Below are 16623 nucleotides of genomic sequence, written 5' to 3'. Positions count from 1 at the left end.
AAACTTGTAGCCACTCTAGGTATTTTGATTTTAAGGCTAGGATAACTTTAGTACCAAAAACAAGACATCACAAGGGAAGAAAGTACCTTTATACCATTTTATGCTTACGATTCTATACTTTAATACGAACAGATGGAGAGGCTTGTCCATAATTTTCTAAAATTCACACTTAATGGGAAAAAAGGAACATCTAATTGTAGTTACATGAGAGCTGACATACAGTCCTTCATACCTGTGAATTTTGGGTATCATGTCCTGGAACCTGGGATACTGAGGGATGACAATAATTGTGTTCGTATACACCATCTTACTATTGTTTCCTAATTCATAGCTCCTGTATTTGTTTTGTTCACTTTCTTTTTCTTTTGGATTAACCAAATATTTTACATTAAATTTTTCCTTCTATTAATTTTTGAAAAAATTACTATTTAGTGATGACTAACAATTACAACACATTTTGCCCCCCCTTCTTTTGTATATCATTACCATGCCTTAAGACATTACTGTTTTTATTCTGTGCAGTCAACATTAACTCACACATTATTTTCATTGCTTTCTGTATCTATATGTTTTTTGTTTGGGATCATTTTCCTTTTACTGGGATAAATCCCTTTAGTTACCCCTCCTCCCCCACTCTTACTGCGTGTCTGCTAGCAGGGAATTTTCTTTGTGAAAATGTTTTTATTTTGCTTTCATTTGACCCTATTTTTGATGAGTGTACTGGTTTTCTGTGACTGCTGTGACAAATAGCTACAAGGATGGTGGCTTTAAAACCATAGAAATTGATTCTCTCACAGCTGTGGGAGTCAGAAGCCAAAATCCAGGTGTGGCAGGGCCTCACACCCTGTGGAGCTGGAGGGGAGAATCCTTTCTTGCTTCTTGAAATTTCTGGGGCGTAGATTGCTTTGTGCACACATCATCCCAGCTTCTGTTTTCTTGTTTACATCATTTCCTTCTTACCTGTGTTTCACAGTGTGGACACTTGGGTTTAGGCCCCCACCACCTGTAATCTATGATGAGTATCTTGAAATCCTTAACTTATGTCAACAAAGAACCTTTTCCCAAATAAGGTAACATTTATAGGTTCCAGGGATTTGATGATATTTCTTCTGAGGAGTTCCCCCCCCCCCTTTTTTTTTTTTTTGCCTGCCGCACTGAGTGTGCAGTTTCAGGCTGGCAGTTATTTTCTCTCAGCACTTTAAAGGCAGTTGTGTCGTCCTCTGGTTTCTGTCATTTTTGTTTCTTTGAAAGTAGCATTTCCCTGCTCCCTCCTTGCTGCTTTTAACATATCTATGTTTCTCCTGTGGAATGACTAGACGTGACTGTGTTTTGTGTTTATTCTGCTTAGTGCTCAGAGTTGTTTGACTGGCCTTTTTTTTTTTTTTAAATTTATTTAGGTTATGTCAGGTCTTAGTTGCAACATGTGGGATCTAGTTCCTTCACCAGAGATAGAACCTGGGCCCCCTGAATGGGGAGCGCAGAGTCTTAGCCGCTGGACCATCAGGGAAGGAAGGAATGGGAAGAAAAGAATATCTCCTCTGAAGTGAAGGTAGTTTTTCCAAAAGAGTAGAGTTTAGTCTCAATTTAAGGAGAACACTTTTAAATAGCTTGGACAGCTCAAAACTGCTATTTAGGGAACTGAAAACCAAGTAAGCCAAGAACAATATTAAAAAAAATTCTGGCAAAGTAGCAAGAGGATGAAAAGTTGGGTTTGTGTAGTTTTCAACACAGAAGTAAGGGAAGAGGCATCTCTTCTCAAAAGGCTCTGAAAACCTGTGGCATCAATGGATAGTTGCAGGGGGTTGGGGTTTCTTTCTCAAAGGCTCCTAGGGCACTCACCCCTGTCTACCCTACACCGTTGCTACATTCACCCTTTCTCCCTCCACTTCCACACCGAAGGGGCAGCACTTTCTAGACTTGAACCTCCAGGGACCATCTCTGCAGCCTAGATTCTCCCTGGAGCCTGGGGAGTTCTGCAGCTGGAAGCCAGACTTGCAAGGCTGCCAGAAGTGCGTCGGACCTGGAGAGAGCTGGATGCGGGCGACTGGAGCCTTAAAGCTCACCCACCAAGGGAGAGAAGGAGCACATCTTTTTATGGAGCAGGATCAGCCTGCTCCCTACCCCTTTTGTGATTGATAGTCACTTGATGAGACAGGGACCACCTTCTGACTGTCCCCCTGGACTCTGCCCTAAGAGGCCTCTGGCATCTGTGATAGTGCGGGTCCCGACTTCAGTCAGCTGAGGCCAGCGCTTCAGGGGTCCCTCCAGTCCCATCTCAGACCCCTCCTCCCTGGAGCACAGAGGGACTTGGCTGAATCAAGGGTTCCACGAGCCTATGGACCAGTTTTAATCCCTAGAGCTTGAGATTCAATTAAATATTACTGGAACCTACTGTAAGGTAGGTAGTCTTTCCTGTAGCCCAGATGGTAAAGAATCTGCTTGCAATGCAAGAGACCAGCTGGGTTGGATTCCTGGGTTGGAAAGATCTTCTGGAGAAGGGAATGGCAGTCTACTCCAGTATTCTCGCCTGGAGAATCCCATGGGCAGAGAAGCCTGGCGGGCTCCGGTCTGGCTGCAAAGAGTTGGACACGACTGAGCGAGTAACACTACTGCTACTACTGTAAGGTTGGGAGACTAGGAGACTGAGACTCAGCACCGTGGGTGCAGCCCTGGGACTTTGCACAGGGCACCCCCTCAACTTCAGGAGGAGGGCTGCTGCAACTCCGCCAGGCCCTCTGCAGCTCCTGCTCCCAGATTCCCCCTGGACTTGTAGGTTACTGGTGGAGCAAGCCTGGCTGGTGGAGGGCAGGGGCAAGATGAGGGACCAAAGACTTAAGACACTGTGCACAGGTCTCCTAAACAGCTGCAGCAGCTCAGAGCGAACCTGAGCTCTAGTTTTCAAAGAAATACAGAGTTACTTTGAAGACCACGTTGCAGTCTCTGGATCCGTGGTCTGTTATCAGTTTATCTTTTTTGTTCTTTTTCACTCATATATGGTCCTATGCCTTAGCATTCCTAGTATTTTTTTCATGGAATGTAATACATGGTGTATTAAAAAGTATAGGTGGTCCGGTTGATGTCTTACCCCCCCATTTGAGGTATGATAAGAAAAAAACTGTAAGTATTTAGTTTGTACAGCACTTTTTAAAAAATGTATGTGATGATTTGATGTATGTATATGTTGTAAAATGACTACCACGATTGAGTTTCCCCAAATACCACCACACTGGGGATTCGAGTTCCAAACAATAAATTTTGGAGGGCACATTGACATTCAGTCATACCGTGCCCTCCGTCCAACTGTGTCCATATATCCTAACTTATCCTTTGTTATATAAAGGGTGTTGTGCACTGAGATGGAATTAGGAGTGCAGACCTCATTGTGGTGGATGACACCTGTGAAGGATCTGGTGGGTGGAAGCAGCGTTGGGGAGGGGGAGCCTCAGGACTGTGGTGCGCGTGTGCAGTGTCAGCTGGCTCACTGAGGAGCCCTGCTTTGGAGCCCTGCTGAGGAGCCCTGCGTAGCATCGGCAGGGGAGGTCTCAGCAGGCGGAAGTGGCCCGAGAGTGTGCTGCTGCTGAACGCCGTCAGCCTCCTTCCTCCTTGAGGCTGAAGAGGCTTCTGGAATAGAGGTGCCGGTGGTGGTGTTCACTTTGCTTTGTCAGCTTCATCATTGTTCCCTCAGCTCACAAAGGTTGGCCTTGATCTTTGTGTTTTACATAATACTGCTGCATAAGCCTGCAAGTTGTGGGGTTTCCATAGTTTAATTCAACCAGTTCTTTGGATGGATATGTTGTTTGAAGGATTTTGCTATTCCAGTAATACTGTAGTGGATTGTGTTTGAGGAAATTATCTTCAGGGTGGATTCCTGGCGGTGAAATGGCCAGGGGAGCAAGTGCATGCAGATGTAATGTTTTTCCTGTTCTTAAACATTTTTTTTAAATTTTATATTGGAGTATAGTTGATTAGCAGTGTTGTGTTAGTTTCAGGTCTACATGTACATGTATCCTTTTTCAGATTCTTGTCCCATTTAGGTTATGACAATATTGAGCTGAGCTCCCTGTGCTCTATAGCAGGTTCTTGGTTACCTGTTTTAAATATAGCACCAACTTTACTCTTGTTTACCATAAGTCCTTCTCTAAGTCTGTGAGTCTGTTTCTGTTGTGTAAATAAGTTTATATCATTTTTTTTTTTTTTAAGATCCCACATAGAAGAGATACCCCATGATACTTGTCTTTGTCTTGCTTCACTTAGTATGATGACTTTTGGGTCTGTCCCTGGTGCTGCAAATGGCATTATTTCATTCTTTCAGTGGCTGAGTAATACTTCATAGTACATATACTACATCTTCTAACGCAAATGTAATTTTAAAGGTACTAGGGAAAAATCGTACTTCTTTGTATTCCTACCAGAAGTGTGTGAGTCTGTTGTTTCCCCCACAGCCTTGCCAGCAGAGTGTGTTGTCTCCTTCTGGATTTTCTCCAGTCTGAAGTGAGAAATGTGGTTGGCAGTTCTCTCTGTTCATGTCTTCTGTTGATTGTTTTTTTCTATTTTTTTAACTTTAAAAATTATTTGCATATTGTGTATTTGCCCATTGTCTAAATAATTTGCAAGTATGTTTCTTGTGAAAAGCTGTCTTTTTTTACTCAGCTAATGGTATTTTTTGCTATTCTGAAGATTTTGTTTTCATGAAGTGATTAGGATTTGAGATCACTTCCAATTTCTTGCAAGAGAGGAGTGCAATATTTAGCTTTCCAGCCCCTGTGTGCCAGAAGAGAGGTAGAGTAGATGTTGGAGACAGTTTATGGTGCTTGCCAAGGGGCATTTTCAGGAGGACAGTTCTGTGGCCAGTGCAGTGGGCAGGAACAGGAAGGGACAGTGGTTCTCAACCTTGCTGATTGGAGCCTTGCAAATTAGAATCTCCTGGAGGCATTATAGCTCCTCACAGCTAGTTGTGTTGTTAGTAAAGACTAGCAGACCTTGGCTCTGTGTCCTGTAGTGCCCCAGTGACTCGTAACTGGGTCCAGCTGAACTGTGAGGGCCCTAGAGCAGATAACTGAGGCCCCTCTGGTTTTGACCGAAATTTCTTTTGTGTTCACATGATTGATAAGTGGTTATAATTTAGTTATATTAAGGATCCCTCATTTGTGTTAATAAAAGTCAGGTTGCTTGCAAATGGATTGTGAGGTTGGATTTTTCCCAGTTCCATGTGTATATACACTTGTGTATGGTTAGAGCCTCTTTAGTGCATGAAGCTCTTAGCGCTCTTATTAATCTTGCTAAGTAATGAATTATGTGAATAAACTCTAGAGTACAGCTGCCAGAAATACTGTGAGTTTTCTGACTTCATTTTGGGTTTTTGTTTTTCCTTCTTCATTTAATTCCACTTCTGTCAAATGTTTTCAGTTATAGAAAGTTGTAAGCATTTACTCATAGGTTTGAATGACATGTTTGTGATCACGACCCATCACAACTCTGAGGCAAGGAGACACCTAGAGGCAGCCTGCTGAGTACCCACGTGCTGTTGGGCTCCTGAGCTCAGTCTGGGAGTTGTGGTGAAGAAGGTGAGAACAGTCAGGTCTTTGGGAGCCCTGGTTTTAAAATCACACTGTTTTTTATTTTTCTCCAGCTGGTTTCCCAATGGGCTATGCAGCAGCAGCTCCTGCCTACTCCCCCAACATGTACCCTGGAGCGAATCCTACCTTCCAAGCAGGTATGCAAGCCCGCATGTGCTGGGTGGCAAAAGTGTTTTGTTAATGTGACTGTGGGAGAATGCAAAGGGGATGAATTTCAAGAAGAGTGGTTATAGAATTCGAATTTGGGGTTTGTATTGATTTCTTGGTTCATAGGATTAGGCTTCTTGATAAGTAGAATAAAAATTTAATTCGTTTTGCATTTAAAGCTTTGTATATTGCATTTCAGATATCCTTCCACAACACAGAACTTCACTCCAGTCATAGCTTGGTACAAGTAACTGTGCCAGACTTTGTATGTATTTATGAAATAGTGTTATTACTAGAAACTAAAGATCATCTTGCCATATTAATGGGTAGAATTTCCATGTTGCTAACATTTTTAGAGATAACTGATCTCTCTCTAGTACTTTAGCACTTTGATTATGGTTTTAAAAGAAAGTCTTATTTTCTGTGTAAGGTCCATAATAATATTTTCAGATTTTAGAAATCAGTGGTACAGTTGAAAGTGGAATTTGTTTGAGTCTGAATCTTGTAAAGATAGTTTTTCTTAAATGGGACTTTCCTCTGTGAGCCTTCATTTTGGTGTTGGCTCATTCCAGGCTTTATTCACCCAGAGTGGACTTTGTGATTGTGTTGCAACTGTGGTGGCCTACACTCTGACCCAGAGGCTCAGCCTCCTGAGTCTGCTGGGGTGTGTTTGTCCCTCGGAACCCATAGCCTCACATAGTTAACTTCACAGGAGAGGAGACAGCAGCAGGGTCGTTGTCCTGAGTTCTTGGTTTGATAATCATAAAATTCTTCCTTCCTTCTGCTCGTGTCTCCCATTCGAGTCCCATCCTTACTGCCTTTGTTCGCCTTGTAGCTCACACCCAAAGGAAGGCCTTCTTGGCATGGTCTTCTTGCCTCCAAGGTTTCTCTCCTTGACTTCGTGTTCCTTGGCCTTATACCAGAGTCATGTTTGCAGGTTGATTTCCCATGACTCTTGAGACACACTGAAGCCTAGAGTCTCCAACTTGGAATTCCTAGGTCTTTGCCACAGTGACCTGTTCTTTCCGAAAAATACTCTTCTTTTGTTTCTGCATGGCTTTTGCTTGCCCTCTTTCTCTTACACCTGGGCTGGAATACCTGCTCCTTCATCTTTGGGGATCTGTAAGGGAACGTCCCTTCCCTGGGATGAAGCAGTATTTTTCCCTGTTACTACTCACTGAATTCTTTAACTGCTAAATGGTACTACTATCTCCTTTTATAAGACATCTTATATGGTTTAACTTTCTAAACACAGCTGTCTGCAGGTATGACTGCCTCTCAGTAAACCGCATGTATTTCAAGGGCACTCGATGTGACGTGTGGCATCCTTTCAGTTTCACGTGTTCACTCATTCCTCATCCCCAGAAGTTTTCTCCTGCCCCTTCGTGACCTTGCCTAGGCTCCAGGAAACAGCTCATCTGTTTTCCCTCACTGCAGATTACTTGTAGTTAATCTAAAATTTTGTATAAGTGAATCATATATAACGTATTTTGGAGGGTGCTGGCTTTCATTCAGCACAATTTTTGACATCCATGTTGTAGTTTATATCAGTAGTTCATTTCTTATTATTTTTCCATTGTACAGAAATTCCACTAATTGCTTATTCGTTCGCCAGTTGATGAACATTTGGCTTGTTTGCAGTTTGAGGCTGTCACAGATGAAACTGCTGTGAATATTTGTGTACATTTCTTTATATGAGCATACACTTCCATTTCTCTTAATGAATACTTCAGGCAGGTAGGTATATGTTTAACTTTGTAAGAAACTGCCAAACTATCTTCCAAAGGGGTTGTGACATTGTATGCTGCCACCAGCAGTGAAGGAGAGTTCAAATTCCTTTATATCTCTGCCAATACTTGGTAGTCATTCTTTTTAATTTTAGACATGCTAGTGAATATGTAGTGATATGTTAATGTAGTTTTAACTTGAACTTATCTAATAACTAATAATGTTAAACCTTGATTCATGTGCCTGTTTGCCATTTGACTTTGGTTAACTGTGTACATCTTTTTCTGCCTGTCTGTTTTTAAGTTTGTTTTCTTATTATTGGGTTTGAGAGGTCTTTATCAGATACATGATTTGCGAATATTTTTTCATAGTCTGTGGCTCTTTTCAGTCTCAACATCGTCTTTAAAAGAGCAGGAGGTTTAAAATTCAACGAAGTTCAGTTTATCATTTTTTTCTTTCATGGATCATGATTTTGGTATCATTTCTAAGACATCTTTGCCTAACCCAACATCACAACAGTTTTCTTCTAGAAGTTTTACAGTTTTAGATTTTACTTCTAGATATATGGCCCATTTTAGGCTGACGTTTCTAGATGGTGGTACGAATGAATTGAAGTTATGTTTTGCATAAGTACTCGTTTTTCTGCTATATGTGATCATGCTGCAGACCTCCAGAACATGTCATTGTTCTAGAATTCTCCAGTGTAGCTCACTTGTACTCATTTTCTGTGCGGTACAAGTTAATGTAAAAATGTACTAGAAGCTTCCAGTTTTTTCTTACTTTCACAAAAAGAGCCTCAGGTTTGTTTGCGGCTGGTCAAGCTCCTTTGCTTGGCCTGCAGGTATGAAGTGCTCCCCTGAGGAGGAGGTTTGGTGTGTAGAGGGCAGGTACTGCTGTCTGATAGCTTTCTCCTCTTGCCAGCCTGTGGAACAGCTGCCATTCCTCTTCCTTCTTGTAGAGAACTGGGTCCTTTCTTTCCCAGGACTGCTCTTAAGCTGTTCCTCTAACCCAGAAGCTGGGGCCTGCAAGGGGGGAGTAGTGGGCGCAGTGGGCGTGGTGGCTGCCGAGAGGACCTGCCTTTGAACGGGTGTCCCCTGCTGAGTGCTGGATGGCTGTTGACTGCCGCCCTGCTGGCCCAGCATTGCCAGATCTTCAGATTGTTAGGAGATGCTGGGAATCAAGATGTATGTAAAATTTGCAAAAAAAATAAATGGTACTTTGAAAGCCCCACCAGTGTCCTGTTGAGTGCTTTTAGCCACCTGACTGGAGTCTGAGCTACAGCTGTGTCCCTTCTTTTTCTGAGATCTTGTCAGTATTTTTATAACTTGAATTTTTAAATTTCCTTTTTTAGTGGGCCTTTTTTCTTATCTGTTGATTAAGTCAAAATTTGTCACTGTAAAACAGTTAAAAATTTTCTCCATTTCTGCTGCTTTCTCAATCTTCTGGTTCTCTCACCACCAGATTTTCAGACAAAGCTGATGTGTAGTATATGGAATGTGTATGTGGCCTTTAAAGCACTTTTGAAGCCCTAACACTGTTTATGTCTTAGTTCTTAGAAGTGTGACATAGGGAGGGTTTAGAGAACCTTAACAATGAGACGTCGTGTCTTTTGCTGAAAGATTGCATTACTCAGACTCTGGAGATGAGGGTGATATTAGTTGCATTCTCATGAACAGGCATAGTAAGCTGACTACATGTGCATCTGGAGAGGAATGTCCGGTTTTGGAATCAGAACAATATATTGGGAAGTGTTCAGGCTGTTGTGTTAGCAAGATGTGGCGCAAATCCTGACTGTGTCACTCCTGGGAAAGACGTTTCATTTTTGGCATGTATTCAGTGACTCATTACATCTCCTCAGCTATGTTATTTGAGGATTCCAGCCGCAAGCATGCAATTGTACTCGCAAGGCACATTCAGGCACACGTTCAGGATTCTTTTCTACTCCCATTGACAGCCAGCAGTATCTGTAACTAACATCATATCTGCATTGATCATCAAGAAAACATTCAGTTTTTTGTAGTAAGCGCTGTGTAAGAGGTGATTTAGGTATTACATTGACAATGTCTTTTTACAGTATGGAAACATTGCTAAGAGTGATGCAAAGGCTTCTGTGATTGCTTCCGTGCATGGCTTGGTGGCGGATAAATTAGGGAAACATGTTTGGAGGACAGTTGGGCAGTATAATAGAAAGAAGCTTAAAATTGAGATAGGCATGCAAATAGTTATGTGTAAGTGCAAATCTACCTGGTAAAGTAATGGTTTGATTAAACTGTTGGTTTATTTCAGTGTTTAACTGGTCTTACTATTTGTTTGAGAGGGATATTAAATAAGTGAAAATGCTTTATGATATGCTGCTTTTTTTCTTTTTAAACTCAGAATTATGTCCATGAAGTAAGATCCCAGATTTGTTAAAAATTAAGGTTCACTTTGAACTTACGGTTGATGTGGGGAAGGGGTAGTTAGGGAGTTTGGGATGGACACGTACACATTGCTGTATTTAAAATGGATAGGGCTTTCCTGGTGACTCGGTGAAGAGTCCACCTCCCAGTGCAGGAGAACGTGGGTTTGATCCCTGGTCTAGGAACACCCCACATGCTGTGAAGCAGCTAAGCCCGTGCGCCACAGCTGCTGAGCCTGTGCCCTGGGGCCTGGGAACAGTAACTCCTGAGCCACATGTTGCAACTGCTGAAGCCCAAGCACCCTGGAGCCTGTGCACTGCAGCAGGAGAGGCTGCTGCAGTGAGAAGCCTGTGTGCACTGCAGCTGGAGAGGTGCTCCCGCCGTCTCTCTGCTGCGGTGACCGTGTCAGGGTGCACACTGCTGTGAACGTGTGGCTGCTTTCTCCTGCAGTTGCTTGCTTCTTCCCTGGGCCTAGTGTCCTTTATTAGATTTCTGTGACTGCATAGTTAATTCAACCCTCAGCTTCCGCCCAGGTGTGGAATCTCTTCTTAGCTTTTTAGACCATGTAAGGTGTTCGTGTTTTCCCCTCTTGGTGATGTCTTTTTGAAACCTTCTCTCATCTTCTGGCCTTGGCTGCTTGTCTTCTGGGGCTTACGCTGGGTCTTTCTCCTCCATCATCCCAGGGAGTTCGCGCCTCTTCCCTTCCACGTGATTCTTTGTCTACTTTTTTAGTTTATTCCTTGGTGTTAGTGGAGGATCTTTGCTCAGTAATCTCTCAGGAGAATATTAGAAAATCATAGTTTTAAGATTTTTCATGTCTGAAAACAATTTATTCCGTACTCACAGTTCATGGTTAGTTTGTCTGGATATAGAATTCTAGGCTAACAGTTATTTCCCCTTAGAGTTTTGGGAACATCGCTGAATTATTTGCCAGTTTTGTTGTTGCCATTAAGAATGCCATTACCTCTTGAAGAACATTTTATGTATCTACTGGCTGCGCTTGGTCTTTGTTGGTGCACACGGGTTTCTCTGGTTGCAGCGAGCGGGGGCTGCTCTCCACGGTGGTGTGCAGGGCCCTCATTTCGGTGGGTGCTCCTGTGGAGCACAGACTGTAGGTTGTGGCTTCAGCAGTTGCAGCATTCGGCGCTAGGGCCGTTGCTCTGCATGTGGGATCTTCTTGGACCAGGGATTGAACCCCTGACCCCTGCATTGGCAGGTGGATTCTTAACCACTGGACTCCCAGGAAGACCCAGTATCTTTCTGATGCTTGGTTGGCTGAGCTGGGCTTATCTTTGGTGCTCTGTCTCCGGGTTCTGAAATTTCATGATGCTGTGTTTGGTGCAGGTTTATCCTCTTCACGTGTTCTATATGTTTCTGAATTTCCATATTTCCTAAGTAAATGTCTTACACTTGGAAAGTTATTATATGAAATCTGTGTGGTATGCAGTACTTTGGGGGAAACATGATCTGTTTCCAAGTGAAAAGCTTCTGCCCCTCAGAGTTCACAGTTGGAGAGCTATGGCCCTGTCTGTGCCCAGAGAGGGCAGCCCGTGGCAGTGTGTGTTTCCTGAGAGTCCTTATGAATGACCTCTAGGAAAGGAGCATGTGGAAAGCCGTTAACTGTTTTTGAAAGACCAAGCAGTGAATGTATTTGGTTTTGCATTATGAATCATTGGCACATCTAAAAATTATTTCACAAAAGCTTTGTCTGTTTCTGATATTATGAGATGTATATGCTTTTGTTTGTATTTTTTAATTTTAAGTTTGTAAGACTCCTGTTGAGGTTGTTTGTTGTGATACAATGAATCTAGTGCTATATAAAAGAAAAAGGAATGTGTCTACACACATCTGGTTTTTAATTGACTGAGAGACAAGTTTGCATCCCTTGAAATTGATTCACATTTGCCTCCCTTGAAATTGATTTGTCTTCAGTGTTGGATAGAAAGTGATGTAATATTTGTGCCCATACGAAAAGCCAAAATCAATTTCCAAGTTTAGGACATAGTTCACAGTTATAAGAATAAGCAGTAGGATAATATATATATTAGAAATTGTTGTTATAATTAGCAGAAATAGTGGGTGACTGTTTTTCCAATATACAGAGAAGCTGGAAGAAACTCAGTGAACATCGATAAATGGACTGTCAGAGTTCTACAGTTAAACTTTAAAATCAACTGTTAAAATTAAACATTTACTCCGTCCATCCTAAAGTGTGCCTTGTTTTTTCATGTGTTTTGAAGAAAGCTGTGAACGTTGATAACACTTTCCCCTATTTATTTCAGTGTGCATATTGTTTGTATTTGTTTACAGTTCTTTTAGGTTTTGATTCTAGGGGAAATATACACGTATGAGATGTGTACATTTTAAGTACCTCATCAGTCATCTTTTCATCTTCAGTAAAATGCACATGTGAGGCAGGTGCTAAAAAGGACACTTCAGGTGATTGAGAGACCTCAGGCCAGCTGGATGGACCTCTGCCACAGGAGGCCTCTGCTGCTGCTGCTAAGTCGCTTCAGTCGTGTCCGACTCTGTGTGACCCCACAGACGGCAGTCCACCAGGCTCCCCCGCCCCTGGGATTCTCCAGGCAAGAACACTGGAGTGGGTTGCCATTTCCTTCTCCAATGCATGAAAGTGAAAAGTGAAACTGAAGTCGCTCAGTCGTGTTCGATTCCTAGCAACCCCATGGACTGCAGCCTACCAGGCTCCTCCGTCCATGGGATTTGCCAGGCAAGAGTACTGGAGGGGGTTGCCATTGCCTTCTCCAGTAGGCCTCTAGCGTCTCTTAAAAAAAAGCTTGACATCTTCTGTTGGCCTGTTGTTGATTGTGGTAAATAAAGGACTTCACCTTTTTTCAGTGGGTGTGGTGGGGCAAAAGAGTGCTTCAGAGTCAGAGGGCTCAGACTCTGGAGGGGTGTGTACTTAGATCTTCCTAACTTGGCTTTATACTATGTCCTTGAGGCTTATTTAGGTGGACAGCTTCCTTTTTCTCTTCAGTCCAAGCTTCAGGCTCTTGCTGAAGTTAGAATAGTGACACAATGGTCATGGACTTTCTTATTAGGAATATTGAACTTTGAATATTCAGTATTGAATATTGAATAGTTTTTCTAGAGGCTCTTTTCTCCTGATTTTTCTCTCAGGTCATGGACATGTTACTTGTATGTTTTCACTTCCTCAGACAGTTTCTCCGTTTTCTGTTCTGTTTATGAAATAGTTTGTCCTGTAGAGCCTTTCTATAGAACATTGGCTGTATGTATTGACCATTGGCATATTTTACCTTTATTTGCTTTTGTAGATCAGATAATAATATATCAGATAATAATAATCCGATCAGGTTATTTTTCAGAACAGATTGCTGAAGACCATGCCGTCCGAAATCACGGCCGCCTTAAGGGCTCAGCAACCTTCCGTGTTTGTTCCTAGTAGTGGTGGGCCTCTGCTTGCTCCTTCCTTGTCCCTTCCGCTCCTGCAGGACTGTTGTCTCCTGGGGCGTTTTCTTAGATCCTCTCTCGGCTGTGTGCCACCGTCTGAAGGCATTATTTTTTTCACTTTATTTTCCTACAGAACGTTTTCAAATATACAGAATAATGGAGTGAACAATATAGTGAATCCGTAATACCAGCACTGAGACTCATCAGTCACTGTTCCGCCACGCGTGCTTTACCTACTGTATAAGAGAGAGAGTGTGTGTGTGTTCCGAACCAAACCAGAGTTACGGTCTTTGAGGCTTTTGTCCCTCGGTATGGCCCTTAACATAATGAAGACATTCCATTGCATGACCACAGTAGTTATCATACTTAGAAGCTGTAATTCTCTCAGTTATTTGATAGCTCATATTTCAATTTGCACAGTTGTCCCAAAAATTAAAGAAAAAAAATGGAAACAAGATCTATTCAAAATTTACATGTTGAATTTGTTTGAAAAGTTGAATTCATTATGTCTCGTCTGTTTTAATCCATAAGTTTACTTCACCTTTGTAAAACACTTTGAAAAACCTTTTATTGTGAACATTTTCTAATACAAAAATACATAAGTACACAGCAGTATGATGTCCGCTTACCCGCACCCTAAGCCTCAGCAGTTAAATATACCCAAGTACACAGCAGTATGGGGTCCACCTGCCCGTGCCCTGGCCTTAGCAGTTAATAGCTTCTAGGTGATTTTTTTTTTTCCATCTGTATTTCTGTCAGTTTCCCCTGTGTTATTTGAAGCCAATGTCAAGACGTCATATTCATCAGTTTTACAATACTATCTTTAAATGATGAATTTAAAGTATGTATCACCACACCTAAAATATAACATAACAGTAATTCTTGAATAGTATCAAATACTACAGTCAGTGTTTATATGTCCAGTTGTTACATCTATGTCACAGATATTTTTTAATTGTACAGTGAAGAAGGGGGCCCTTGCTGGTTCTTTTCAACCTGTGAAAACTGGCTAGCCCCAGAGAATGTGATTTTCAAGTTTGAAGTCTTAGCAGTTGTTCTGAAAATATGCAATTTTGTGACTGTTTTGATTATCTGACATTTTTATAAAAAACTGGTATCCTTTTGGTCAGATGTAAGTTTAGTGACTCCTGTGAGGGTCTCTTAATTCAGGCCATTGGGACCGCATTTAGCAGTGTTCTGTGAGTTACTAACTCAAGGACGTGACTGCTGCATGGTTTTGAGAAGTGGGAAGGAGAGGTTAGTTCTGGGAAGAGGAAGCTGTCCAGACATACTTTGCCTTCGTCCGCAGCCTTCCATTCCTGAGACTGCCTGCTCCTCCTCCTGTCTGCAGGACTGTGTCAGCGCTGCCCTGGGCGTGTTCTCTTTCCCTGTGCTTTCAGCCTGAAGGCGGCACCTTGTCAAGAGGGCTGGACCTTCTCTGGTGGGCCCTGTTGGCCCTGAGCATGGCAGCTGATGTTGGTGATGAAGAGCCACTCTGCCCTGATACAGTGCTTCCGTCACTGTGACTGGTCATGAGTGTGCCCCCCAGGCACCAGTGTCTCATTTCCGTCTCTGATTAGGAGCTGTTACTGAGCCATCTCCTGGGAGTGTCAGTGCATGGTTAGAAGTTGGTGGCTTTGTAGTTACCTTTTTCTTTATAATTAAAGAAAATGTTTTGCTACCTTATTGTGGTGTAATTGGTGTACAGTTAAGTACACATATTTAAAGTTTCAGTGTGATGGATTTTTACATATCTATACCGTGAAACCATCACTTTCCTTTTCTGTCTCTCTTAAATACTGGTAGATGAGCAGCTAGAGAGAGGGACTTAACTGCTCTTGTCTTTAAAGTTGCATTTCCAAACCCTGAAAGTCTGTTTATTCTACTCTCTTTTAGCCCAGAATTGGTCTTAAATTTTGGCATTGTTTTTACTTAACGTCATATTTAGTGAATTTCAAAATACTGGGTTAGCCAAAAAGCTCCCCCCGCCCCCATAAGGCAAGTTCTGGGAGCACTTAGTTGTTTTTAACTTCATTCAAAACAGTTTCGTTAGATTGTATTGTGACAGCTATCATATCAGCATACGCTTTTTAAGAATCTTATCAAAATTGGTGAATTTTTCTGTAGCCATTTTATTATTGAAGATGGTAGAAAAAAAGCGACATTTTTGGCATATCATGCTTCATTATTTCGAGAAAGGTAAAAATGCAGCTGAAGTGCAAGGAAAGACTTGTGCAGTATATGGAAAAGGTGCCGTGACGGATCGAATGTGTCAGAAGTGGTTTGTGAGATATCAGGGTGATTTCTTGCTGGACAGTGCTCCACGGCCGGGTTTAACAGTTGAAGTTGATAGCAGTCAGACTGAGATATTGAGAACAATGAACATTGTACTGCTCAGGAGACAGCCAGCATGTCTGAAGCAAGCACTGACAGTCATTTGCACCAGCTTGGTTATGTTCATCTCTTTGACGTTTGGGTCCCACATAAGTTAGGATAGAAAAACTTCTTGACTGTATTTCCACATGTGATTCTCTACTTAAACATAATGAAAACATTCTGTCTTGTTTTAAAAACAATTGTGATGGGCGATAAAAAGTGGATACTGTACAATAATGTGGAACGGAAGAGACTGGGGCAAGTGAAATGAACCATCACCAACCCTATACCAAAGGCCGGTCTTCATCCAAAGAAGCTGATGTTCTGTGTATGGTGGGATTGGAAGGGAGTCCTCTGTTACGGACTCCTTTTGGAAAACCAAACAATTCCAACAAGTACTGCTCCCAGTTAGACCAACTGAAAGCAGCACTTGACAAAAAGTGTCCAGAATTAGGCCACAGAACATGCATAATCTTCCATCAGGATAATGCAAGACCATGTTTCTCTGATGACCAGGCACAAATTGTTACAGCTTGACTGGGAAGTGCTAGTTCATCTGCCGTATTCATAAGACATTATGCCTTTGGATTTCCATTTATTTTGGTCTTTACAAAATTCTCTTATTTGAAAAAATTTCAGTTCCCTGAAAGACTGTAAAAGGTACCTGGGACAGTTCTTTGCTGAGAAAGGTAAAAGGCTTTGGGAAAATGGAATTACAAAGTTGCCTGAAAAACAGCAGAAGGTAGTGGCTATATTTTAGTGAATGAGAAATGGTTTATCAGACTCTTTTGAAAGCACTTTTATTGAGATATAATTTGCAGATGAGCCATCCTTAAAAGTGCAAAGTGTGGTGTGTTTAGACACGTATACAGGTTGTATACAGATGTGTAACACCACCGCAGTTGAGTGACTTTGTTCCCATGAAAGGTGCCCTCATGCCCTCTGATCCCTGGGTACCTCTAATTGGT

The 16623-nt window shown here is 42.1% G+C and overlaps 1 protein-coding gene across 5 annotated transcripts in view; it reads left to right on the top strand.

The window, feature by feature from the left end:
* Positions 1 to 16623, top strand: part of FAM168B (family with sequence similarity 168 member B) — a 39721-nt gene that overhangs the window by 12086 nt on the left and 11012 nt on the right. For all 5 annotated transcript variants that reach the window (XM_060409598.1, XM_060409600.1, XM_015093296.4 and 2 more), the window contains one exon: positions 5630 to 5713. In XM_060409598.1, the coding sequence (XP_060265581.1) occupies positions 5630 to 5713 (84 nt within the window). The remainder of the gene's footprint in view (positions 1 to 5629; positions 5714 to 16623) is intronic.

This window comes from Ovis aries, chromosome 2, assembly GCF_016772045.2.
Source record: "Ovis aries strain OAR_USU_Benz2616 breed Rambouillet chromosome 2, ARS-UI_Ramb_v3.0, whole genome shotgun sequence".
Lineage (NCBI taxonomy): Eukaryota > Metazoa > Chordata > Mammalia > Artiodactyla > Bovidae > Ovis > Ovis aries.
The sequence above is the reverse complement of the archived record's forward strand: the minus strand, read 5'-3'. Positions and strand labels throughout refer to the sequence as shown.